The following is a 25,545-nucleotide window of genomic DNA, read 5'->3' as shown; positions in this document are numbered from 1 at the left end:
AATTTACTTCCCGGGAGGTCTGGGAGTAAGCAAGCAAAGGTTTCTCTCAAGTGAGGTGGGCATCTTGGCATTTGCCTTGGGCATGGTGAATTGGTGGTGTGTGTCTAAGCCAAAAGGTAATTATCAGCAAGCTTGTCCCTCAGATATGTGAGTAACGGTGAATAGGAGGCAATTCAATTCAGAATCCTGAAGATTCCAACATCCACATGGGAAGGGAAGCACATATGATAGTTATATATTGTTCCTAATTTTGTCAGTTTTGAGAGCATAACTTGAAGAAAACATTTTTTGCATATATTATTTACACGTGTTATTGAAATTTTTTTGGATGCTCATATACAGGTTGCTTATATCATTACAATAGAAGGAAAACCATATTTTATCCATCTCAAAAAGCAGTAAGTATTTTATCTTTTCAAATTTTAACTTTTTGGTTTCTTGATTTTTAAAAATAATTACAAATAGGATTATTTCAATTCAAATGTATATTTGATACATAGGTACATTTGATACCTATTGTATATCAGTTATTGGGTAAAGTCATAGGCATACAAAAGGCAATAAAACATGGGCACAGGTAAATAATTTATAATATAGAAAGATATATTCAAACACATCAATAGAGAAATGGAGAACTGTTTTATAATGCATTATTAAGATAAATGTGTAGATAGTATTCTTTGGAAATCAGAGAAGGCTTTTTGGAAAGAGATGACTTGAGCGAAGACAGTTAGCTCTGTGAAGAAGTGAGGTAGTGTTGGGGGACATTCTGTTTCAAGGAAATCATGTGCAGGTGTGAGACAGACTGGATTTTTGTGGTGTGCAAAAAGTAGTGTGAATGACTGAAGGACATGTTTATTGAGGATAGAAGTAAAACATTTTGGAAAAGTAGGCAGGAGCCGGACTGTAGAAGATCTAGAATGCCATGATAAGGGTATTAGAAGCCAAAATGTTTTTAAGCATGTACTTATATAGGTCCGTTGAGTCTTTATAGGCTGTTTCTGAGGGGGTAAAAGTGGAGGTAAGGTGTCTAATTGTATGATTATATAATAGTTTGGGTGAGTGATGATATTGGCTTGAACAATGATCATAGCGCTGGAAAGAAAAATTCAGTAAACCTTGAGGATAGATTTGGTAGAATGATTGGGAAACAGTGAGGAATCTTGGATAATTTAGTTGTTGCTTAAGAAAATTGGTAGGTTATAGTGTAATAAAATGAGGGATATTAATGAAGGAGATATTTATGTGAGGAAGGGGTGAGTTTGGTTTGCATTGCTTATAAGATATTCAAGTGGGTTTTTTTTTCCCTTAGGTATATGAATGTAGAAATTTGAATCTCTAAGGAGAGATTGGCAATAGGGATATAGATTTAGCAGTAATCAATAGTTTGGTGCAATTTTTTTTAAATGAGAGCTTACAGAGTGCTTACAAATATACTGTGGCTAAAGACGGAATCTTGGGAAAGACCAATATTTCTCTTTTCGGTTCTACCGAAAGAGATCAAGCTAGAAGGGTCAGGGAGGTAGGAAGAGAAGCAGAAGAGTGATGTGTGATGTAAATTAAGTGATTAGAGTGAGTGGTCACAGTTTTCAAAATAATGCTAGAAGTCCAGTGCAATGATAATTTTAAAACTGTCTCTTGGATTTGACATTCTGGTGGTTATGAATCTTTTCCAGAGCAGTTCAGGGTGAGTAAGAATTGACAAAGCAAAGAAACTGTGTGTAGACCACTCTTTTGGTAAAATCTGTTGAGAATTGAAAATATGTAGGGAATAGCTAGAGGAGGACACAGGGCCAAGGGAGAGTTATTTAGGATGATAATGACTTGACAATAAACTTTTCAATAGTGTTAAGATAAAAACCAGTAGAGAGGAAGAGTTTGAAATTACAGTACCAATAAAGTATGTATCTTCAATACATGGCGCAGAATAGGATGCATAGCACAAGTGTTTGCTTTGAGCAAAAGAAGTAGTCATTCTCTGGGAATAAATATAAGGAGTGAGGATGGGTACAGGTGATCTGATGAGGTGACATGGAAGTTATTGAGATGATTGACAGGAGCGGTGTCAAGTTTCTGAATAATTACTGAGGAGAATGAAAGAAAATTCAGACCCAGGTTATTGGGAAGAATTGGTACTTAGTTAAGCTTAGTGAATATGAATTTGTAGTGATGCTAAAAAATCTTTCAAAATTCTGTCCTAACCCTACATTTTAATTTTGAGATTCAAGTTTAAAATCTGGAATTAATGAGCAATAATGACAGAGAATTGAAAGTTCTTTGTTGGAAATTGAGACCTATGTTATTTCGCTATTTGATATTTCTAGCAATTTAGGCCGTTCATTATCATGCATTTTAGTATTATGTGTCACTATAATTAAAATGCCTCCCTCTGCCCCTAATTTATTGTAAATGACAAGCATTGGGGCAATAGGATATGCCAAGATAATGCACTACTTTAAATTTCTCCCTCAAAAGGAAAATTTGTATTATGAAGAATAATTTTTCTATGTCTTCTGTTCACAATTTGACCATGTTTTGGGGATTTCTTCCTAGATCATTTTTATCTTCAGCTTCTGTTGTTTATTCTTATGACAAAGATGACACCCAACATTTTCAGCCTTTGTTAGCTCAGGTAAGACTTAGGTATTTTGTTACAGATTTCTTATTCTGGATTTTCTTTAAAAATACAAATATTATGAAAGTTTAGAATATTATTTTACACATTCACTGAAATCGAATAATGTGGACTAGTTCTTATTTCTACCTGGCACAACTTCATTGGGTAATGGCCACTCATATTAAAGTACTAAGGTAGTGAAAGTAAAAAGTATAAGTGAGATATCTGGGATGTCCATTTCAAAAAGAACTTATCCATTTGTTTTTCTCTGTGTATTTTTTTCAGATGGATTGCAATTATCATGGATATGTTGCAGGTTTTCCAAATTCTCTTGTATCACTCAACATTTGTTCAGGACTCAGGTTGTAGCCTGTTTAAAGGCATTCCATTTGCCAGTACTAGATCTTGCTAGTCTATAAGTTGATCCTTTATGTATCTTTTCTAGTTTTACAGTCACCTTTGTTATTTCAATTCCCAAAGGCGTGAACCAGAATTACTGATAAAATAAAGTGTGTCACCCTGGCAGCATCCATTCCAGATGGGAGGCTACTTGTTGATTCTAACAGGATATGCTGCTTGAGGCTTTGAGCAATCTTGAGTGTGGGAGGTGCTGATTGGGTCTCTCCATACTAATCTAGTTTTCCCAAATTCTTTATGTTTTAACTCGTGTCTTAATTTCCTAGAATGGTTGACAGTGTGGAATGCCTGAGTCTGACAGGTACTTTGGCTCTGCTCATAGTCATTCTTAGGCGCATAGCACCTTTAACTCAGCCACACAGATAAATGATTTAAGACGTGAAGTGTCAGAGGAGAGGTAGAGATTTCAAAGAGAAGAAAGGGACCTAAGACCAAGGAAAAGAGTGTCTATGGCTCCTAAAGGTTGGCTTAGAAAATCAACACCCTAGGTAGAGGTCTTAACCCCTTTAGCACATGGATGCGTGCCACTGACCTTCTTTCTTTAAGATAATCAAAATACTTTTATTAGAATATTTGTAATAAAAAGCCATTCATATCCTGTGTTATTACTGGTCCAGTTCTGGAGCAACACCTCAAAGAATAAAGAGATAAGTAGAAAAATAAAGTGACTTTAAATGTAAAAAAATTTTTGGCCAACATCAACATTTCTCATAGTTTCAGTAGAATCATATCAGATTTGTTTTGATTATTTTAACATTCAGGGGAATATTGCAGTTTAAAAACATCTCATATGGAATTGAACCAATGGAAGCTGTATCAGGATTCATGCACATGATTCATGAAGAAAAAAATGATATAACTAATATTCCTCTGTTATGGGAAAATGACACTTATATCTATGATAGCTCACAGTATCAAGTCAGAAAAAGTTCAGAAGTAAGTGTGGACTGTTTAATTTTAAATTTTTCAGTATAATTTTATGAAATGAAAAATACTTTCAGAGCAAAATTTGGTGATATGCAAATTTTAAATTTGTTTTACTTTTTCATGATGGCTCTACATGACTTTTCAAATGGATGGAGAAAGAAATTAAGTTCTTTGTTATGCTTGTTATTAGATGAAAGTTTAGCAAAAACTTAGGTAATTAACCTTGGAAACATATGTGAATATAAGATTAAATAAAGCAAAAAACTAATTTTCTTGTGTGGGCATTTGGATAATTAATGTAAATTATTCCTTTTCCTCAATTATTCTGGTAATTTAGGTGAAAATAATATGTGATCTAGATTTCTAAATGAGTCTTTGTTAATGTGAGAATTCAGAAATGAATAATATCAGTGGCTTACATAAGGTACATGTAAAGCAAACTGATGAATTCTTCCTCCACAAAGACCTGTAAGCTGCCATAAATAACTTTCCTGGCTCTAGTGAACTGCCTATGATTGTAAACTTTAGTCACATTTTTCTAAACTACATTGTTTGTCAAAAGTAGTTTCTAATAATTGGTGGCAGAAAATCTGCGCACATGGAAGATTACTATGAAAAATTATCACAAGGCTAAGGAAAGGAAACTTAATATTTCTAATTTCAGCTACTGCAAAAATCGAAATATACCTGGGTTCTTGTATAGCTTGGAGTCTCATTGAAAATTCTTATTAATCACAGCATGCTTTGGACTGGAATTTTCTGAATAGTACATAAATTTTGTAGTTGAAAATCACCTTAATATTTAATCAGTATCAACTCGTCTCTCAGTTTATCTCTGAACATAATTTCAATAGAAGGCAAATTTTTGGAAATTTCTCAAGACTCATGTTGTATGTTTTTCAGACACCTGGCTATTTCAAGTTATTTCCCCAATATCTTGATATGTATATTGTTGTGGATAAAAATCTGGTAGGTTCTTTTTTTTGCATTGTTATTTTTAAATGATTTAACAATCGTCTTTAATCTGATTTCAAGGATATAATAAAAATTTTAAAACCATTTTTTGATAAAAGTTTATTTTGCTTTTGCAATGAATGCTTAAAAATTATGAATACACCAAGTTTTTGTTAATTCATTTATTTTGTATTCTGGGCTCTCTAACTGCTTTTGTAAAGTGAACTATCATTTTCTGAAGCTTGCCAGCTATTTTTCTTGTTTTCAAAAGGACTACATCCTCAATGGAAGCATAGATTAGAACTCCTCCAAACCCTACCCCTACATACAATAATATCTAATTGCCTCAGCCTAATTGGAAGGGTAGTCTACAAAACAAATATGCCACTCCTTCTAAGCAAAGGGAGAAAGCAAGTTATATGTTTTGTTCTAGCTAAGTTCTAGGGAAACAAGTTATGTTTTGTTCTCCTAAGTTCAAGGTAAATGAAATGACAGAAAATGAACAAAATTCTCATATTGAGGATGCATGACTGTACTTCAGGTCTTGTATAGGTTTGGGTTTTGAATTTATACAGCATGGGCAATTAGTAGATTCTAAGCTATGAGGCTACATTTGTCCCAGGTTGGTAGATCTGAGGGCAGCTGATGGAAGCAAGTAGTATTTCTCGCTGGAGGAATGCAACTTCAAGCAGGATTCCTGCAGATTCATATCAGCCGTATATGAGCTCAAAATCCATAAGAGACTTAGCCACCATGTACAAGGGTTAGCAAAACAAAAACTCATAGATTAGACCGACAAAATTTTGAGATATTAAAATTTTAAGATATAAGTTATAAAATAAAGATATTTTTTCCCATAAGGAAGTCATTGGTTCTGAAGAGGTGAATATGAGGCAGGGAAGCTGAGCTAACTCTTGGCAGAGGTGACAAAAATTGAAGTGTATGACTCATTAAAGAGTTGATAGGTTTTTTAGTGTGGCTAAGCTGACCCAGTACAAAGTCAACACATACACTAAAATCACATTCTTACAAAATTACAAGGCAATTAGTAGTAGGAAAGCAGAATTTTAAGCATAATCAACAAAAGGAAAGCAATAAAGGGAAAGAAAAACGTACATTAAACTTTTGTTTCATAAATGTGGAACAAATTAAAAGCTAATTAAGATAAAATATTTCAACTCAGATATGTAAGTAATTATATTAGATGCAGAGGGACTAAGTACAGCAGTTAAAATCCAAAGATAAAGTTTAATTAAAAGCAAAGACAGAGTGTGATGTAAGACACACACACGTACATACTCGCTCTGCTTACAACTGACGTCAAAAATATGTCATGAAAGTAAAAGATTATAAAAAATATACCATAAAAATATTCTAAAATCCTGTTTAACTAGATTAATATCAAAGTAGACTTTAAGATAAGTGTAAGTTATCTCTTACTGTGTAGCATACCACTCCAAAATTTAGTGGCCTAAACCAATAACCATTTATTTATTTGGTTGGTAGCCCAGAGATGTTTTTGGACTTTTATCAATCTCAGACCCTTTTTATCTAATCTGGTGGCCTTTTATTGATACAGTATCTTAAAACCTTTGTAGTCTTCTTTCTTTTCTCTTCTCTTTTTTTTTTCGTTTTACAGGATTACTTTTTAACCACCTGTTTTTCCTCACACAGAAAATGTTCTTTACAAAGATTTCAAAGGCATAGAAATACAGTTTAAAAGGTTTCAACAACTTTTTTTTTTTTTTTTTTTGCGGTTCACGGGCCTCTCCGTGGCCCGTGGCCTCTCCTGTCACGGAGCACAGGCTCCGGATGCACAGGCTCAGCGGCCATGGCTCACGGGCCCAGCCACTCCGTGGCATGTGGGATCCTCCCAGACCGGGGCACGAACCCGTGTCCCCTGCATCAGCAGGCCGACTCTCAACCACTGTGCCACCAGGGAAGCCCCTGAACAACTTCTTTTAAACAAAATATACGTTGCTATGTGGTTACCAGTGGCAGGTATGAGGATTAACTGCGACCTTTGTGAAGCCCAGTAGGGAGCTTGCAAAAGAAGTTCTCCTAGTGCCTTTCCTTGAAATAGCCCACCAGTGTGAAATCACCTATTTCTTGAATTGTTTTCTAATGAAGGAGTACAGAGTATTATGTTTTCTTAGCATAATGTCCTAAAGTTTTATCCATGTTGTAGCATGTGACAGCATGTCCTTCTTTTTTAAGGCTGCATAATATCCCACTGTGTACCTATACAATATTTTCTTTATCCAGTCACCTGTTAATGGACCTTTAAGTTTCTTCACCTTTTGGCTATTGTGAATAATGATGCAAGGAACATGAATGTGTAAATATTTCTTTGGGATCTTTCTTTTTTAAATGTTTGATAGAATTTTTTAGTGAATCTACCTGGTCCAGGATTTTACTTTATTATGTGGTTTTTGATTACTGATTCATTTTCATTACTTACTCATTATTGATCTAGTAATATCTTTAATATTTTTGTATATTTCAGTCTTGGTAGGTTAGATTTCTAGGAATTTATGTTTTTTATGTTATCCAATTAGTTAGCATATAATTATTCATAGTAGTCTCTTATAATCCTTTTTATTTTTGTGGTATCAGTTGTAATGTCCTCATTTCATTTCTAATTTTAGTTATTTGTATCTTCTGTTTAAATTTTTTATTTTATTTTATACTGAAGTATAGTTAATTTACAATGTTGTGTTAATTTCAGGTGTACAGCCAAGTGATTCAGTTATACATATACATATATCTGTTCGTTTCCAGATTCTTTTCCTATATAGGTTATTACAAGATACTGAATATAACTCCCTGTGCTATACAGTAGGTCCTTGTTGATTATCTACTTTATATATAGTAGTGTGTGTATGTTAATTCCAAACTCCTAATTTATCCCTCCCTACCTTTCCCTTTTGGTAACCATAAGTTTGTTTTCTAAGTCTATGATTCTGGTTCTGTTTTCTAAATAAGTTCATTGGTACCATTGTTTTTAGATTCCACATATGTGTGTTATCATATATTTGTGTTTCTCTGTCTGACTTCACTTAGAATAACAATTTCTTCGTCTATCCATGTTGCTGCAAAGGGCATTATTTCATTCTTTTTATGGCTGAGTAATATTGCATTGTATATATGTACCACATCATCTTTATCCATTTATCTGTTGATGGACATTTAGGTTGCTTCCATGTCTTGACAATTGTAAATAGTGCTGCAGTGAACATTGTGGCGCATGTATCTTTTTGAATTATGGTTTTCTCTGGATATATACGCCCAGGAGTGGGATTGCTGGATCATATGTTAGCTCTCTTTTTAGTTTTTTAAGGAACCTCCATATGTTCTCCATAGTGGCTGCACCAATTTACATTCCCACCAGCGATGTAGGAGGGTTCCCTTTTCTCTACACCCTCTTCAGCATTTATTGTTTGTAGACCTTTTGATGATGGCCATTCTGACCGGTGTGAGGTGATACCTCATTGTAGTTTTGATTTACATTTCTCTAATAATTAGCGATGTTGACCATCTTTTCATGTACCTTTTGGCCATCTGTATGTCTTCTTTGGAGAAATGTCTATTTAGATCTTCTGCCCATTTTTGATTGTGTTGTTTATTGTTTTGATATTGAGCTGTGTGAAGTGTTTGCATATTTTGGAGATTAATCTCTTGTCGGTCACATCATTTGCAAAAATTTCCTCCCATTCTGTGGGCTGTCTTCATTTTGTTGATAGTTTCCTTTGCTACACAAAAGCTTTTAAGTTTAATTAGGTCCCAGTTGTTTATTTTTGTTTTTATTTTCATTACTCTAGGAAGTGGATCAAAAAAGATCTTGCTGCCATTTATGTCAAAGAGTGTTCTGCCTGTGTTTTCCTCTTACATTTTAGGTCTTTAATCCATTTTGAGTTTATTTTGCTGTATGGTGTTAGAGAGTGTTCTTATTTCATTCTTTTACACGTGGCTGTCCACGTTTCCCAGCACCACTTATTGAAAAGGCTGTCTTTTCTCCGTTGTGTATTCTTGCCTTCTTTGTTGTAAATTAATTGACCATAGGTGTGTGGGTTTATTTCTGGGCTTTCTATCCTGTTCCATTGATCAATGTTTCTATTTTTGTGCCAGTACCATACTCTTTTGATTAGTATAGCTTTGTAGCATAGTATGAAGTCAGGGTGCCTGATTCCTCTAGCTCCATTTTTGTTTCTCAGTATTGATTTGACTATTCAGGGTTTTTTGTGTTTCCATACACATTTTAAGATTTTTTGTTCTAGATATGCCGAAAATGCCATTGGTAATTTGATAGAGATTGCATTAAATATGTAGATTGCCTTGGGTAGTATAGTCATTTTGACAATATTGATTCTTCCAATCCAAGAACATGGTATATGATTCCATCTGTTTGTGTCATCTTTGATTTCTTTCTTCAGCATCTTATAGTTTTCAGACTACAGGTCTTTTGCCTTTTTAGGTAGTTTTATACCTAGGTATTTTCTTTTTAATGAGATGGTAAATGGGATTGTTTCCTTAGCTTCTCTTTCTGATCTTTTGTTGTTAGTGTATGGAAATGCAGTAGATTTCTGTGTATTAGTTTTTTATCCTGCAACTTTACCACATTCATTGATGAGCTGTATTAGTATTCTGTTAGCATCATTAGGATATTCTATGTATAGTATCATGTCATCTGGAAACAGTGACAGTTTTACTTCTTCTTTTCCAGTTATGATTCCTTTTCGTTTCTTTTTCTTCTCTGATTCCCATGGCTAGCAACTATGTTGAATATAAATGGCAAGAGTGGACATCCTTGCCTTGTTCCTGGTCTTAAAGGAAATGCTTTCAGTTTTTCACTGTTGAGAATTGTGTTTGCTGTGGATCTGTCATATATGGCCTTTATTATGTTGAAGTATGTTCCCTCTATGCCCACTTTCTGGAGGGTTTTTGATCATAAATTGGTGTTGAATTTTGTCAAAAGCTTTCTCTGCCTCTATTGAGATGATCATATGTTTTTTATTTTCACTTTGTTGATGTGGTGTATAACATTGATTTGTGGATATTGAAGAATCCTTACATCCCCGAGATAAATCCCACTTGACCATGGTGTATGATCTTTTTAATGTATTGTTGGATTTGGTTTGCTAGTGTTTTGTTGAGGATTTTTGCATCTATGTTCATCAGTGATATTGGCCTGTAATTTTCTTTTTTTGTGGTATCTTTGTCTGATTTTGGTGATGATGGCCTCATGGAATGAGTTTCAGAGTGTTCATCCCTTTGCAATTTTTTGGGAATATTTTCAGAAGGATAGGTGTTAACTCTTCTCTAAATGTTTGATAGAATTCTCCTGTGAAGCCATCTAGTCCTGGACTTTTGTCTGTTGGGAGTTTTTAAATTACAGTTTCAATTTTGGTACTTGTGATTGGTCTGTTCATGTTTTCTGTTTCTTCCTGCTTCAGTCTTAGAAGGTGGTACCTTGTCCATTATAGTGATATATACTTTCTTTTAGTAGTCTGTTATGATCCTTTGTATTTCTGTGTTGTCATTTGTAACTTCTCCTTTTTCATTTCTAATTTTATTGATGTGAGCCCTCTCCTTTTTTTCCTCATGAGTATGGCTAAAGCTTTATCAATTTTGTTTATCTTTTCAAAGAACCAGCTTTTAATTTCATTGATCTTTTATTGTTTTCTTTGTTTCTATTTCATTTATTTCTGCCTTGATCTTTGTGATTTCTTTCCTCCTATTAACTTTGGGTTTTGTTTGTTCTTCTTTCTCTAGTTGCTTTAGGTATAAAGTTAGGTTGTTTATTTGAGATTTTTCTTGTTCCCTGAGGTAAGATAGTATTGCTATAAATATGTCTCTTAGAACTGCTTTTGCTCTGTCCCATAGGTTTTGGATCATCGTGTTTTTGTTTTCATTTGTCTCTAGGTATTTTTTGATTTCATCTTTGATTTCTTCAACGAACCATTGGTTGTCTAGTAACATATTGTTTAGCCTCCACGTGTTTGTGGTTTTTGCAGTTTTTTTCTTGTAGTTGATTTCTAATCTCATAGTGTTGTATTCAGAAAAGATGTTTGATATGATTTCAGTTTTCTTAAATTTACTGAGGCTTGCCTTATGGCCCAAGATGTGACCTGTCCTCAAGAATGTTCCATGTGCACTTGAGAAGAATGTGTATTTGCTGCTTTTCGATGGAACACTGTATAGATATCAATTAAGTCCACCTGATCTAATGTGTCACTTAAGGGCCGTGTTTCCTCATTTATTTTTGTGTCTGGATGATCTCTCCATTGATGTAACTGGGGTGTTAAAGTCCCCCACTATTATTGTGTTACTATCAATTTCTCCTTTTATATCTTTTAACATTTGCCTTATATATTGAGGTGCTCCTGTGTTGTGTGCACATATATATATGTACAATTGTTATATCTTTCTCTTGGATTGATCCCTTGATCATTATGTAGTGTCCCTCTTTGTCTCCTGTAACAGTCTTTATTTTAAAGTCTATTTTGTCTGATATGAGTATTGCTATTGCAGCTTCCTTTTGATTTCCATCTGCACGGAGTACCTTTCTCCATCCCCTCACTTTCATTCTGTACAGGTTTCTAGATCTGAAGTGAGTCTCTTGTAAACAGCATATACATGGGTCTTGTTTTTGTATCTGTTCAGCCAGTCTATGTCTTTTGGTTGGAGCATTTAATTCATTTACATTTAAGATAATTACCAATATGTATGTTTTTATTGCCATTTTAAAAATTGTTTTGGATTTTTTTGTAAGCTGTTTTTCTTCCTTTTCTGTTTTGTTCTCTTTTCTTGTGATTTGATGACTATGTTTAGTGTTGTGTTTGGATTCCTTTTTATTTTTTGTGTGTATATCTAATGTAGTTTTTTGGTTTATGGTTTCCATGAGGTTTTGATACAGTGGTCTATATATATAAAAGTTTGTTTTAAGTTGGTTGACTTAATTTCAAATGCATTTCCAATATCCTGAATTTGTATTCTCCTCTTCTCATGATTGCTTGTTTGGATATCATATTTTTGTGTGGATGATATCTTGACTATGCTACATGTTTGCCTTTACAGGTGAGCTTTCCCATTTGTTTTCTTTTTTCTAGTTGTTGCCTTTTCTTTTCCGCCTAGAGTTTTTCCTTTAGCATTTGTTGTAAAACTGGTTTGGTGGTGCTGAATTCTTTTGCTTGTCTGTAAAGCTGTTGATTTCTCTGTCAAGTCTGAATGAGAGCCTTGCTGGGTAGAGTATTCTTGGTTATAGGTTTTTCCCTTTCATCACTTTAAATACATTGTGCTATGCCCTTCTGGCCTGCAGAGTTTCTGCTGAAAAATCAGTTGATAATTTTATGGTGATTCCTTTGTATGTTTTTTGTTGCTTTTCCTTTGCTGCTTTTAAGATTTTCTCTTTGTCTTTAATTTTTGTCAGTTTGATTAATATGTGTCTCAGCATGTTCCTCCTTGGTTTTGTCCTGTATGGGACGCTCTGCCCTTCCTGGACTTGGGTGACTTCTTTTCCATATTAGGGAAGTTTTTGGCTCTTATCTCTTTGAATATTTTCTCAGGACCTTTCTCTCTTTTCTCCTTCTGGGACCCCTATAATGCGAATGCTGGTTTGTTTAATGTTGTCCCAGAGGTCTCTTAGACTGTCCTCATTTCTTTTCATTCTTTTTTTCTTTATTCTGCTTTGTGGCAGTGATTTCCACCATTCTGTCTTCCAGCTCACTTATCTGTTCTTCTGCGTCTTTTATCTTGCTATTGATTCCTTCTAGTGTATTTTTCTTTTCAATTATTGTATTGTTCAACTCTCTTCTTTAGATCTTCTTGATCTTTCTTAAACATTTCTTGTACCTTCTCATTCTGTGCCTCCATTCTTTTTTGAAATCTTGTATCATCTTTACTATCATTACTCTGAATTATTTTTTCAGGTAGATTGCCTATCTCCACTTCACTTAGTTGTTTTTCTGGGGTTTTATCTTGTTCCTTTGTCTGGAACATATTCCTCTGCCATCCCATTTTGTCTGACTTTATGTGTTTGTGGTCTCTGTTCCAGAGCCTACAGGATTGTAGTTCCGCTTCCTTCTGGGGTCTACTCCCTGGTGGGTGAGGCTGTTCTAAGAGGCTTGTGCAGGCTTCCTTGTGGGAGGGCCTGGTTCCTGCCTGCAGGTGTGTGGAGCTGGGTCTTTTCCCTCTGGTGGGCATGGACATGTCAAGGGGTGTGTTTAGAGCAGCTTTGGGCTCAACACTACTTTAGGAAGCTTGTTTGCTGATGGGTGGGCTGTGTTTCTGCTCTGTTGGTTGTTGGGCCTGAGGCATCCCAGCACTTGAGCCTACAGGCCATTGGGTGGGGCCAGGTCTTGCTGTCAAATGGCCGCTTCCAGGAGAGCTCACCCCAATGAGTACTCCCAGGTACCTCTCTCACCAGTGTCCATGTCACTGAAGTGAGCCAAAGCCATCCCCCACCTCCCCAGGAAATGCTCCAAGACCAGCAGGTAGGTCTTGCTCAGGCTCTTATGAAGTCACCGCTTTTTCTCTCAGTCCCAGTGCACACAAGAATCTGGGAGGAGAGGCTTCCTTTTCCTGATGAGTAACTCATTGAGACTGCTGGACTCATCCATCCATCATACTCCATGAGGGCCATGGGAGCCTTTCAAATCTGTATCTTCTCTTTTTTTTAAGTAAGTAAATGTGGCTGTTTTCTTAATTTCTCTTTCTGCTAGTTCATTGTTACTGCATAGAAAGACTATAGATTCCTGTATAATGATTGTGTACCTTGCAACTTTATTGAATAGTTATAACAGGTTTTGGTGGGGTCTTTCAGATTTTCTATATGTAAAATTATGCCATCTGCAAATAGGTCAGTTTTACTTCTTCTTTCTGATTTGGATGCCTTTTATTTCTTTTTCTTGCCTGATTGCTCTTCCGCAAACTGTGTTGAATAAGAGTGTGATAGTGGGCATCTTTGTCTTGTTCTCGATCCTGGAGGGATAGCATTCTATTCTTCAGCATTGAATATAGTGTTTGCTGTGGGTTTGTCATATACGGCCTTTATTATATACATTTTACTGATAGTTTTTATCATACGGATGTTAAATGTTGTCAGAAGCTTTTTCTGCATCTATCGAAATGATCATATGGTTTTTATTCTTCAGTTTGTTAATGTGGTGTATCATGCTAATTGGTTTCTGGATGTTGAACCATTTTTGTGTCCCTGGAATAAATCTCACTTAATCATGGTGTATGATCCTTTTAACGTATTGTTGTATTTGGTTTACTAATGTTTTGTTGAGGATTTTTGCATCTATGTTCATCAGAGATATTAGGCTTTAATGTACTTTTTTGTGTGTTGTACTTCTCTAATTTTGGTAAAAGGGTAAGGTTGGCCTTGTAAAATAAGTTAAGAAGCATTTCTTCCTCCTTAATTTTTTGGGAACAGTTTGAAAAGATTGATACTAAAGCTTCTTTGACTGGTAGAGTTCACCTATGTGGCCATTTCACCATGGACTTTTGTTTTTTGGGAGATTTTTAAAGTTACTGATTCAATCTCCTTACTAGTGATTAGTTTATTCAGATTTTCTATTTCTTCATGGTTCAGTCTTGAAATGTTGTATAATTCTGAGAATTTATCCACTTGTATGTTGTTAAAGTTCTTGGCATATAGCAGTTCATTGTATTCTCTCATAATCCTTGTATTTCTAAGGTATCTGTTGTAACTTCTCTTCTTTTGTTTCTGATTTTCTCTGAGTTTCTCTCTTTTTTCTTAGTCTAGCTAAAGGTTTTTCTTTTTTTCCAAGAACCAGCTCTTAGTTTCATCTATCTTCTCTATTGTTTTATTAGTCTCTTTCATTTATTTTTGCTCTGATCTTTATTAATTCCTTTTTTGTCTACTGACTTTTTGCTTCACTTTTTCTTCTTTTTCTAGTTACTTTAGATATGCGTTAGGTTGGTTCTTTGAGATTTTTCTTAATTTCTTGAGGTAATCTGGTGTTGATATAAACTTTCCTTTTAGTACCGCATCCCACAGATTTTGATATGTGGCATTTTCATTTGTCTTCAGGTAATTTTTGACTTCTCCTTTGATTTTTTCTTTGATCCAATAGTTGTTCAAAGAATGGTGTTTAGTCTACACACATTTGTGATTTTCAGAGCTTTCTTCTTGTAGTTGATTTCTTGTTTCATAACATTGTGGTTGGGATAGATGCTTGATATGATTTTAATTTTCTTACATTTATTGAGACTTGTTTTGTTTCTCAACATATGGTCTGTCCTTGAGAAAGTTCCATGTGCACTTGAGAAGAATGTGTATTCTGATGCATTTAGATGGAATGTTCTGTACAAATCTATCAAATCCATCTTGTCTAATGTTTCATTTAAGGCCACTGTTTCCTTTAGGTCTGTTAATAATTGCTTTATATATTTTGGTTCTCCTATGTTTGGTACATACATATTAAATAACTGTTATGTGTTCTTGATGAATTGTTCCTTTTATCATTATATACTGTCCATTTTTGTCTCTTGTTACTCTTTTTGGTTTGAAGTCTATTTTGTCTGTTATGTGTATGGCTACACTCATTTTCTTTTGGCTGCCATTGGAGTGTCCTCTTCCATCCCTTCACTTTGAGCCTGTGTTTGTCTTCAGAGCTAAGATGTATCTTCTGGAAGCAGCATATTATTGGGTCTTGTTTCTTAATCCATTCAGCCACTCTGTGTCTTTTGGTTGGTAAATTCAGTCCATTTACATTTAGGGAGATTATTGATAAATGAGGTCTTCATAATGCTGCTTTTGTTTTCTGGCTGCTCTGTATCTCCATTGTTTCTTTTTTCTTGTATTTCTGTCTGGCATTTTGGTTTGGTGGTTTTCCATGTCTTTGAATTTTATATTTTCTGAAGGTTGAATTTTTTCAGAATATAAAGTAAGTGCTATTTTTCAAAATTAATGAATCCTTAAAATGGGGGAATTTAATTGTATATATATTATACCTCAATAAATTTGATCTAAAAATTTAAGAGTTGGGTAGCACTAAAAAACACACACTTCAAAACAATTATATATACCAACTTTATCACTAAGTCAGAAAGAAAGAGAAAGGCAGTGTATGCATTCAGTCAGTTGGCAGGATGTAGTAGTGCCTTATTTATATAACCATATTCAGCCTTGTCCTAGTAAGAGTTAATATGCATTTTGGAAAAAAGAGTTGAACCCTGATGAATCCTCAAAATTTTTGATTTTCACCTCATAAGGGGTTAAGGCCTTTTTATATAGGTGAGTCCAGTTGATAAAAATGGAGAAACTTGTTGCACAATGTTTAAACATATCTGAATATAAAATCCTGAAGATATAACCTTGAAATATAGAACCTCCCCCCTCCAAATGTTCTCTTATAACATAGCAAAAATCAAAAGGAAATACCATGAAGACATGAATAGGAAAAATAGAAAACTGTAAGTCAGCTTCATTGATTACAATAATGGAATGGATTAAATATTCCCATTAAAATGTGCAAAGGATCTCAAATTAGATGACATTTATGACACAGCTTAACATAAAATGACACTGTTAGGTATAAAACATTTCTTAAAAGACCAGCAAAAATGTGCAAGATTTACCATAAAAAAAGAAAATCAGGGGCTTCCCTGGTGGCACAGTGGTTGAGAGTCCGCCTGCCGATGCAGGGGACGCGGGTTCGTGCCCTGGTCCGGGAAGATCCCACATGCCGCGGAGTGGCTGGGCCCGTGAGCCATGGCCGCTGAGCCTGCACGTCTGGAGCCTGTGCTCCACAACGGGAGGGGCCACAACAGTGAGAGGCCCGCATACCGCAAAAAAAACAAAACAAAACAAAAAAGAAAATCAGGATGATATTACTAATAGGTAAAGTTCAGGGTAAAAAAAATGTAGATAGAAGAATTAAAGAAGTATTTTATATTGAATGTTACAGTTCAAGTTAAAGATGAATTTCTAATAATAAGCATTTAGTGCTAAGTGAATTATGTTGAAAGTATAAAAAGAAAACCTTTGGAAGTGATCAGAAGAATTTAACAGAAACCAAAACTATACTGGAGTACATTCAATCATTTCTGTTAGCCTTTAACAGATAGAAAATAAGTGTTAACATATAAAGATCAAATTATTTATCAGCTTGTTTTACTAAACACTTATTGACCTTTGTATCTTATGAATGGGTACCACATACATTCAAATGTCTATAGATATATATAGAAAATACATGCAAATGTAGTCATCTATAGGTCACAAGGAAAACACCAATAGTTTTGTAAAAGCAAAAAAAAATTTGCCAGGGGCTTCCCTAGTGGCGCAGTGGTTAAGAATCCACCTGCCAATGCAGGGGACATGGGTTTGAGCCCTGACCCGGGAAGATCCCACATACCGCAGAGCAACTAAGCACGTGTGCTACAACTACCAAGCCTGCGCTCTAGAGCCTGCAAGCCACAACTACTGAGCCCACGTGCCACAACTACTGAAGCCCGTGCACCTAGAGCCTGTGCTCCACAACAAGAGAGGCCACTGCAATGAGAAGCCCACACACCGCAACAAAGAGTAGCCCCTGCTCGCCGCAACCAGAGAAAGCCCATGCACAGCAGCGAAGACCCAACGCAGCCAAAAAGAAAATAAATAAATTTATTTAAAAAAACATTTTGCCAGAGCTTTATCACAGTATATTAAAAAAGAGATAAGGCAAAAATAATAAAATTAAAAAATTAAATACAATTATGAGTAATTTTTCAAGGCAGAAAAGGACAACTATAGTCTTTAGCTATTTAGAAATTAATGAATTGTATATAGTGTTTTAAAAATTAGGTGGATGTGTATTAATCAGAAGAGGCTAGGTTATGCTCTCATAAGAAACACTCCCCAAATCTTAGTGGCTAAACACAGTTTAAGTTTCATTGATTCAATCAATGCCAACCATGCTCCTGGCTGACTCTCTAGGGCAGCAGTCTTCCATGTGTTGGCTCAGCACTAGAGAATGCTTAGATTTTTTGGCACTTCTAGATTGATAGTTTCTTTTCCAATTGCCAAACCGATAGAAGTGCAGACCAGAGAGACGTGAGCTACAATAAGGAAATACTTCTCAGGAATGGCATGCATCACTTTTGCCCTCATTGCATTGGCCAAAGTGAATCACCTGCCCATGCCTACCTTTAAAAGAAGGGTTCCTGAGTTAGAAGAGAACTGAATATTGGTAAATACAGATAATACCTGTTGCAGAGGATAGTATAAAAACTAAGCAGAGAGGAAATTCATATTCTTCAAATAAGTTGATATTAGAAAAATAAGGAAAAATACTTGATATTTGTTAAGTTGATGATAAACGGAAACATTAAAATGGATAAGTAAATTCACAAACTGTTGAAAAGGCAAATAAGTAGGTAGAAAGTGTAATTAAGCAAAAAGGAAGAAAACAAGTTATGGTGTGAAAAGGGTTAAGATGGTGTAACTGTGTCCTTGGGGGAGATTAAAACAAACAAACAAATGCAAATTTCATGATTTCTCCATTGGAGATAAGAATTTAAATGAAATCATCTCATTGTACACTTTAAAGTTAACGCAATCTTATATGTCAATTATATTTCAAAAAACTGGAAATAAAAAGAATTTGAATGGGTCAGTTGTCAGTGTTAAGTATAGATAGTTTTAAAGGAGAGTTTTAAAAAATGTTTCAGGAAGATATAATTCATAAGCTAATACAATTCTAGGATGTAGAAAAAACAAGCAACTTAATTTTAGGTAGTGCTTTAATATTTAGTAAGCAACACTCATTTGCTCAGTTATGACAAAGGATGCATGCATGCACATATGACCAACAGGCCCATCGTTCTGAAATCTACAAACTTCTAAACAAAATATTATATTAATTTTGATAGTATATTAATAGAATGTAATGTTTTGATCAAACAGTATAATGATGGTTTAATATTAAGTAAAGTATTAATGAAATGTATTCCATCAGTAGGTCAAAAGACAAAAGTCATTATCATTTTGGGTATGCTTCAAAAAGGCTTTGGATAAAAATTCAACTTCATTTTTAACAAAAGTTTTATAAGTAGGAAGATTTATAAGTAGGTGTTTCTCAACATGATCTAGAATACTCATCTTAAACTGAACACCACTTAATGGTGAAATATTTGAGATTTTCCAGTGAAAACTCAGGAGCAAAGCTCACATTCCTGATATCACCATTGTTTTTTAATATTGTCCTGGCATTTTTAAGCAGTTAGAAATAGAAAGAGGTATTGGAATTAAGAAGCATGAGTAACATGAGTTAACGTGGTGATATCAGAGGATGTAACCTAACACAGTATCCATGATCACTTCAACAGTGAACCTTTTATTAAAGATTTTTCCCTCTTTATGCATATATTTTTTGGTTTGTGATTATATGTATTATTTTAGAAATAAGTATATTTTGAAATAACATTTAAAAAATTTATGATTCAATTTTTATAAATAATGCTACAAGTGCATTAAACATTTAAATATTTTAAATGTTATCAAATATTTTTATTTATCTCATATAGATAAAGTTATACATTTAATTAATTTATTTAAATAAATTATTATTTATACATTTACACATACAAATGTAAATATTCATTTCCTGGATTTCAGTTGGAATGTAGCCCTCTGGCTAGTTTAGTATATAGCATATTATAGATACAAAGGCTGTGTGGTATATTAATGGTATCCACTATTTTTTAATAATAATTTATCTTTTTCAGTTTGATTACATGGGCTCTGATGTAAAAATTGTAACACAGAAGGTTATTCAGATCATTGGCTTTGTTAACACTGTAAGTATTTTAAAACTACTTTTTAAATATATTCTGTAAGAGTATAGGTAATATGTATTGATATATATAGTATTTTGCTGTGCTGTTGAAGAGTTTCCACATTCAAAATATTGAATTAAAAAAAATTTTTTTAAATATTGAATTAAATGTCTTAAATATACCTTTACAAAAATTTAATATAATGTTCAAATTTATTTTTAAAATTTTATTTATTTTCTCCATTTAGATGCTTACCCAGTTAAAACTGACTGTTAGAATATCTTCCATAGAGATTTGGTCAAACAAAAACAAAATTTCTTCTACAAGACATCCTAATCATATATTATATAAATTTTTAGAATGGAAAACCGAATTTCTCTCCCAACCTCATCATACTGCATACTTATTTGCGTGAGTATAGTATTTCATATTTGTATAAAGAAATAACCCAAAGTGATTTTATATGTTAATTATGAAAAACAAGCATTTACTTAATGTATACTGAGTTCTGTAAATTTGGTAGACACCATGGGATGGGAAGAAAATGTAGGTTAACCTCTTTGTCCTCAAGTAGCTAATGTGAGGTAAGACTTAAAATCTTTTATCAAATGACATAAAATTACCTGAAAGAAGTAAAATTACATAAAAGTTTTGAAATAACTAAAGGAGGTTAATTATGAGTGATACAATTTTTTGATGTCTCTTGGCTAGTAAACTTTTACTACCTATTATCTCTACATTCTTGTGTCTGATCTGATTATCATTAATAATACCACTGAAATGTAATTATGAGGAAAATTGTTATTTTTTTAGCTTCCAGAAAAGTTCTACTTTTATAGGAGCCACACATCCTGCAAAAATATGTGATAAGAATTTTGCTGGAGGAGTTGCTTTGGTATGTAATTACTATCAAATTTGCTCTCATTATTTTCATGTTTCAAAATTTCCTAAATATTTTAAAGCAAGAATATATATATATTACTTAGTTTATTCTTCCTTTAATAGTATTTTTATTACTAATTAAGAGTATAAAAATTAAACTGTATATATTTGCTTTAAAAATCAGAATATTTTTAAAGTCAACTGATCATAATTTCATATTGTTTTAAAAAACATTTGGCCTTTGTAAGTCTGTTTAATTGTTTTGAGCAGTGGTATGCTTGCATCAGTAGTTATTATAATCAGTGTGATTTTAATTATTAAACATTTTCCTCAAAATAAATAAAAATAAATAAAAATAAATATCAAAATATTAAATAAATATCAAATAAAAAATAAATATCAAAAAAATAAAATCAGTATTTTCCTCAAAATTAATAATTGGTATACATTCATGTACTTTTTGTTAAGTGACGTTCATTGTATTATTGTTTCAAGGTAACTTTTATTATTGCATTCAATTCTTTATTATGTTTGTGAGGAGCAGACTGTTGTAGGAAGGAACAGCCATCAAATATTCATAATCTACTGTTTTCTGGAAAGTGGGAATGACCTTTTTCTACAGTTATGTTCTTTTTACAACAAGCTATATAAAATGTAGCAAGGGGAGCGAACTTGACAGTGTTTCAGAAAAATAAGGCTACACTATGATTTTTATACTGACCCATTTGTATATTTAGTTGACTTTTAGTAGCATGTACAGTGATTCAAATTGTCATTGATAGATTAGACAGAATTAAAATCTGTACTGGTGTGTACTTGCTACCATTAGTATAAAAGACATATTGATTGATTAGATAAATCTAAAACCATTTCTAGGGGTTATTTGTCACCATGGCTAAAGAAGAATCAGATATTCCCTAGGAATTTGTTTTATTCTCAGTCCTTGCTGTTGGTCCTCTTTCAGCCAAAGCCTCAGGAAAGACTGTCAGCAATTGTCCAGGTCTTTGTCACTATTGTGAATCCTCCTGAAAACAATGTTTCTTTGCTGAGAACTAATGTTTAGATCATGTGTGTGTGAAGAAAATAAAGCAGATGATAGGAATTATTGAATATAAGTGGTTAGTATGTGTTTTCCTGGTGCCATTCTTCAGACTTTAAGTTTGATTGGAATTTTTGTAATAAAAATTTGTAAAGGAAAAATATATAAAAAGCCAGTATAAAATTAAAATACAACTATCAATATAAAAATACATTTTTTGTTTATTCCAACAACAAAGAGTATGAAGATTAAATTTTAAAATGATAGACACCAATCATAATATTGTAAAATTTTCTTTTTAGGTTAAGAATCAATTCCTTGAATATGGTAGCTTTGTTAAATATTTTGAAATCAGGTAGTTAAAGCTATCCAACTTTGTGCTTTGTCAATACTATGTATGTCTATATATAACTTTGCATTTTCTTATAGATTTTAGAATCAGGTTGTCTAGTTCTACACATACACAAAAGCTTACTTAGGTTTTGATTGGGATGGTGTGTAATTTATGAATCAATTAGGGGAGAATTGATATCTTAATAATGTTGGATCTTCCAGTCCACCAACATGATTTATCTCTCCGTTAATTCAGGTCTTTTAAAAATTCTCTGTGGAGGTTTAATACATATACTGCTAAAATTATTCTTAGGTATTTTATATGCTCTGATGCTATTGCAACTGGTCTTGATCATTTAAGTTCATCTTCCAGTTTCTCACTGCTAGTGTATATCAGTATATGGCCAGTTTTTATATATTTTTGTAAATATCCAGTAACCTTGCTGAACTTACATTATGAGATTGTTGATCTAAAACAAATAGACTGCCAGATTTCTCCAGAAATGATGGGTTTACTCAGAATCAGCAGAGAATTATGATTTGGGGTCTGCAACCATGTTTAGCCAGGTGCAGATCCTCTCATGGCAAGGGAAACAACACTTTTATAAAGGGGAAAAAGAAAGTTGAAGGGAGCTATAGTAAACAACGTGTCCATGGCTTTTTATTGGCTGAGTCCTTGCCAGGAAAGGAGAAGAGAAGTCTTTCTTTTTCCTGTTGGGTTCTGCTATCCTCCAGGCTGTGAGAGTTCCCCTTCTGGTAGCCCGACTCTAATTGAGGTTTCTGTTTATTATTTTTTACAAGACCCACTCTTTTTTCCAGTTTTACTGAGATACAACTGATATATAACATTGTGTAAGTTTAAGGTGTACAGTGTAATGATTTGATATATATATATATTGCAGAATGATTGCCACAATAAGGTTATATATATATGTATATATTTGATAATCCGTCATCTCACATGGTTACCATTTGTGTGTGTGTTGAGAAACTTTAAGACCTACTCTTTTAGCAGCTTTCAAATATTCAATACAGTATTGTTAACTATAGTTACATTGTATCCCCAGGTTAGAAATTTGTACCATTTGACCACTTTCACTCATTCCCACCCCCAACTCTCGCCCTGGCAACCACCAATCTGTTCTCTGTTTCTATGAGTTCAGTTGTTTTAGATTCCACCTACTGAGATCATGTAGTATTTGTCTTTCTCTGTCTGACTTATTTCACTTAGAGTAATGCCCTCTGACTTCATCCATGTTGTGTCAAATGACAGGATTTCCTTCTTTTTTTTATGACTGAATAATATTCATATATACATGATTATTAAACACACACATCTCACAAATTATCTGCTCATTAGTCAGTGGACACTTAGGTTGTTTCCATATCTTGGCTGTTGTGAATAATCTGCAGTGAACATGGGGTGCAAAGACCTATTTGAGACAGTGATTTCGTTTCCTCAGATATATATACTTAGAAGTGGAATTGCTGATTCATATGATAGTTCTATATTTAATTTTTTTCAGGAAACTCCACACTGTTTTCTATAGTGGTTGTACTGATTTACATTCCCACCAACAGTGCACATGGGTTCCAGTCTCTCCACATCCTTGCCAGCATTTGTTATCTCTTATCTTTTTGATGATAGCCATTCTAACAGGTGTGAGGTGATCTCACTTGTGGTTTTGATTTGCATTTCTCTGATGATTAGTGATGTTGAGCATCTTTTCATGTACCTGTTGGCCACTTGAATATCCTCTTTGGAGAAATAGGTCCTCTGACCATTTCTTAATAAGATAATTTAGTTCTTGCTAGTGAGTTATATGACTTCTTAATATACTTTGGATATTAACCTCTTATCATATATATAGTTTGTAAATATTTTCTCCCATTCTGTAGTTGCCTTTTCATTTTGATCAGTTCTTTTGCTGTGCAGAACCCTTATATTGCTGTAGTCCCACTTGTTTATTTTTGCCTTTGTTTGTGGTTTTGTTGTCATAGTTATAAAATCATTGCCAAGACCAATGTCAAGAAGATTTTTCACTGTTTTCTTCCAAGAATTTTATGATTTCACTTCTTACCTATAGGTGTTTAGCCCATGTTGAGTTAATTTTTGTGAATAGTGTAATACAAGGGTCCAGTTCATTATTTACGTGTGAATATCCAGTTTTCCCGACACTTGCTTTTATGCCAGGACCATACTTTTTGATTACTATAGCCTTTTAATATAGGTTGAAAACAGGAACTGCGATGCTTCCAGCTTTGTTTTTCTTTCTCAGGATTGCTTTGGCCACTTGGAGTCTTTTGTGGTTTCATACAAATTTTAAGATTGTTTTCTGTATTTTTATGAAAAAATGTCATTAGAATTTTGAGAGGGATTGCATTGAATCTATAGATGGCTTTGGGTAATATGCATATTTTAACAATATTAATTTTTCCAGTCCGTGGGATATCTTTCCATTTATTTGTGTCCTTTTCCCTTCCTTCCTTCCTTCCTTCCTTCCTTCCTTCCTTCCTTTCTTTCTTTCTTTTCTTTCTTTCTCCTTTCCTTCCTTCCTTATTTTCTTTCTTTCTTTCTTTCCCTCACGGCTCATGGGATCTTAGTTTCCTGACCAGGGATTGAACCCAGGCCCCCTGTAGTGGAAGCACAGATTCCTAACCACTGGACCACCAGATAATTCCCTCTTTTTCACTTTCTTTCATCACAGTCTTATAGTTTTCTTTGTGCAAATCATTTTGTTGTTTTATTGCTGTTGTAAATGGGATTGATTTATTTCGTTATATTCTGTTAATTCATTGTTAATATATCAAAACACAATATATCAGTTTGTACGTTGGTATTGTATTGTGAAACTTTATTGAATTTGTTTATTCTAATAGTTTTTTTGTGAAGTCTTTAGGATTTTCTCCATAAAAGATTATGTCATCAGCAAACAGAAATAATTTTACTTCTTCCTTTCTGATTTGGTTGCCTTTTATACCCTTTTCTTTCCTGGTTGCTCTGGCTAACTATGTTGAATAAGAATGGTGAGAGTGGGCACCCTTGTCTTGATCTTTATCTTAGAGGAAAAGATTTACCTTTCACCTTTGAGTATGATGTTAGCCATAGGTTTGTTGTATATGATCTTTATTATGTTGAGGTACATTCCTTCTATTCCCAATGTTTATCATGAAGGAATGTTGAAATTTGTCAGATGCTTTTTTGGCATCTGTTGAGATGATCATATGATTCTCTTCTTTCATTCTATTCATGTGGTGCCTCATATTCATTTATTTTTATATGTTGAACCATTTTTGCATTGCTGGGATGCATCCCACTTGACCTTGGTATATGATCCTTTTAACATGCTTGAATTTGGTTTGCTAGTAGTTTGTTGATAATTTTTGCATTTGTATTCATTAAGGATATTGGCCTATAGTTTTCTTTCCTTGTAGTGTCCTTATCTGGCTCTGGTATTAGGGCAGTAATAGACTCTTAAAATGAGTTTGGGGGTGTTATGTCATCTTCAATTTTTTGGAAGATTTTGAGAAGGATTAGCATTAATTATTCATTAAATGTTTGGTAGAATTAACCAGTGAAACAGTC

The 25,545-nt window shown here is 33.7% G+C and overlaps 1 protein-coding gene across 1 annotated transcript in view; it reads left to right on the top strand.

Annotated features, from left to right (window-relative positions):
• The window catches only part of ADAM18 (ADAM metallopeptidase domain 18), a 130,694-nt gene that overhangs the window by 6,802 nt on the left and 98,347 nt on the right, over positions 1-25,545 (top strand). The window contains exons 3-10 of the mRNA XM_060136316.1: positions 343-398; positions 2,554-2,632; positions 2,903-2,979; positions 3,796-3,970; positions 4,865-4,930; positions 19,655-19,726; positions 19,953-20,116; positions 20,519-20,600. Of these exons, the coding sequence (XP_059992299.1) occupies positions 343-398; positions 2,554-2,632; positions 2,903-2,979; positions 3,796-3,970; positions 4,865-4,930; positions 19,655-19,726; positions 19,953-20,116; positions 20,519-20,600 (771 nt within the window). The remainder of the gene's footprint in view (positions 1-342; positions 399-2,553; positions 2,633-2,902; positions 2,980-3,795; positions 3,971-4,864; positions 4,931-19,654; positions 19,727-19,952; positions 20,117-20,518; positions 20,601-25,545) is intronic.

This window comes from Lagenorhynchus albirostris, chromosome 21 (genome assembly GCF_949774975.1).
Source record: "Lagenorhynchus albirostris chromosome 21, mLagAlb1.1, whole genome shotgun sequence".
In the NCBI taxonomy this organism is placed as follows: Eukaryota; Metazoa; Chordata; class Mammalia; order Artiodactyla; family Delphinidae; genus Lagenorhynchus; species Lagenorhynchus albirostris.
Note: the sequence above shows the minus strand (reverse complement) of the source record. Positions and strands in the feature narration are given on the sequence as shown.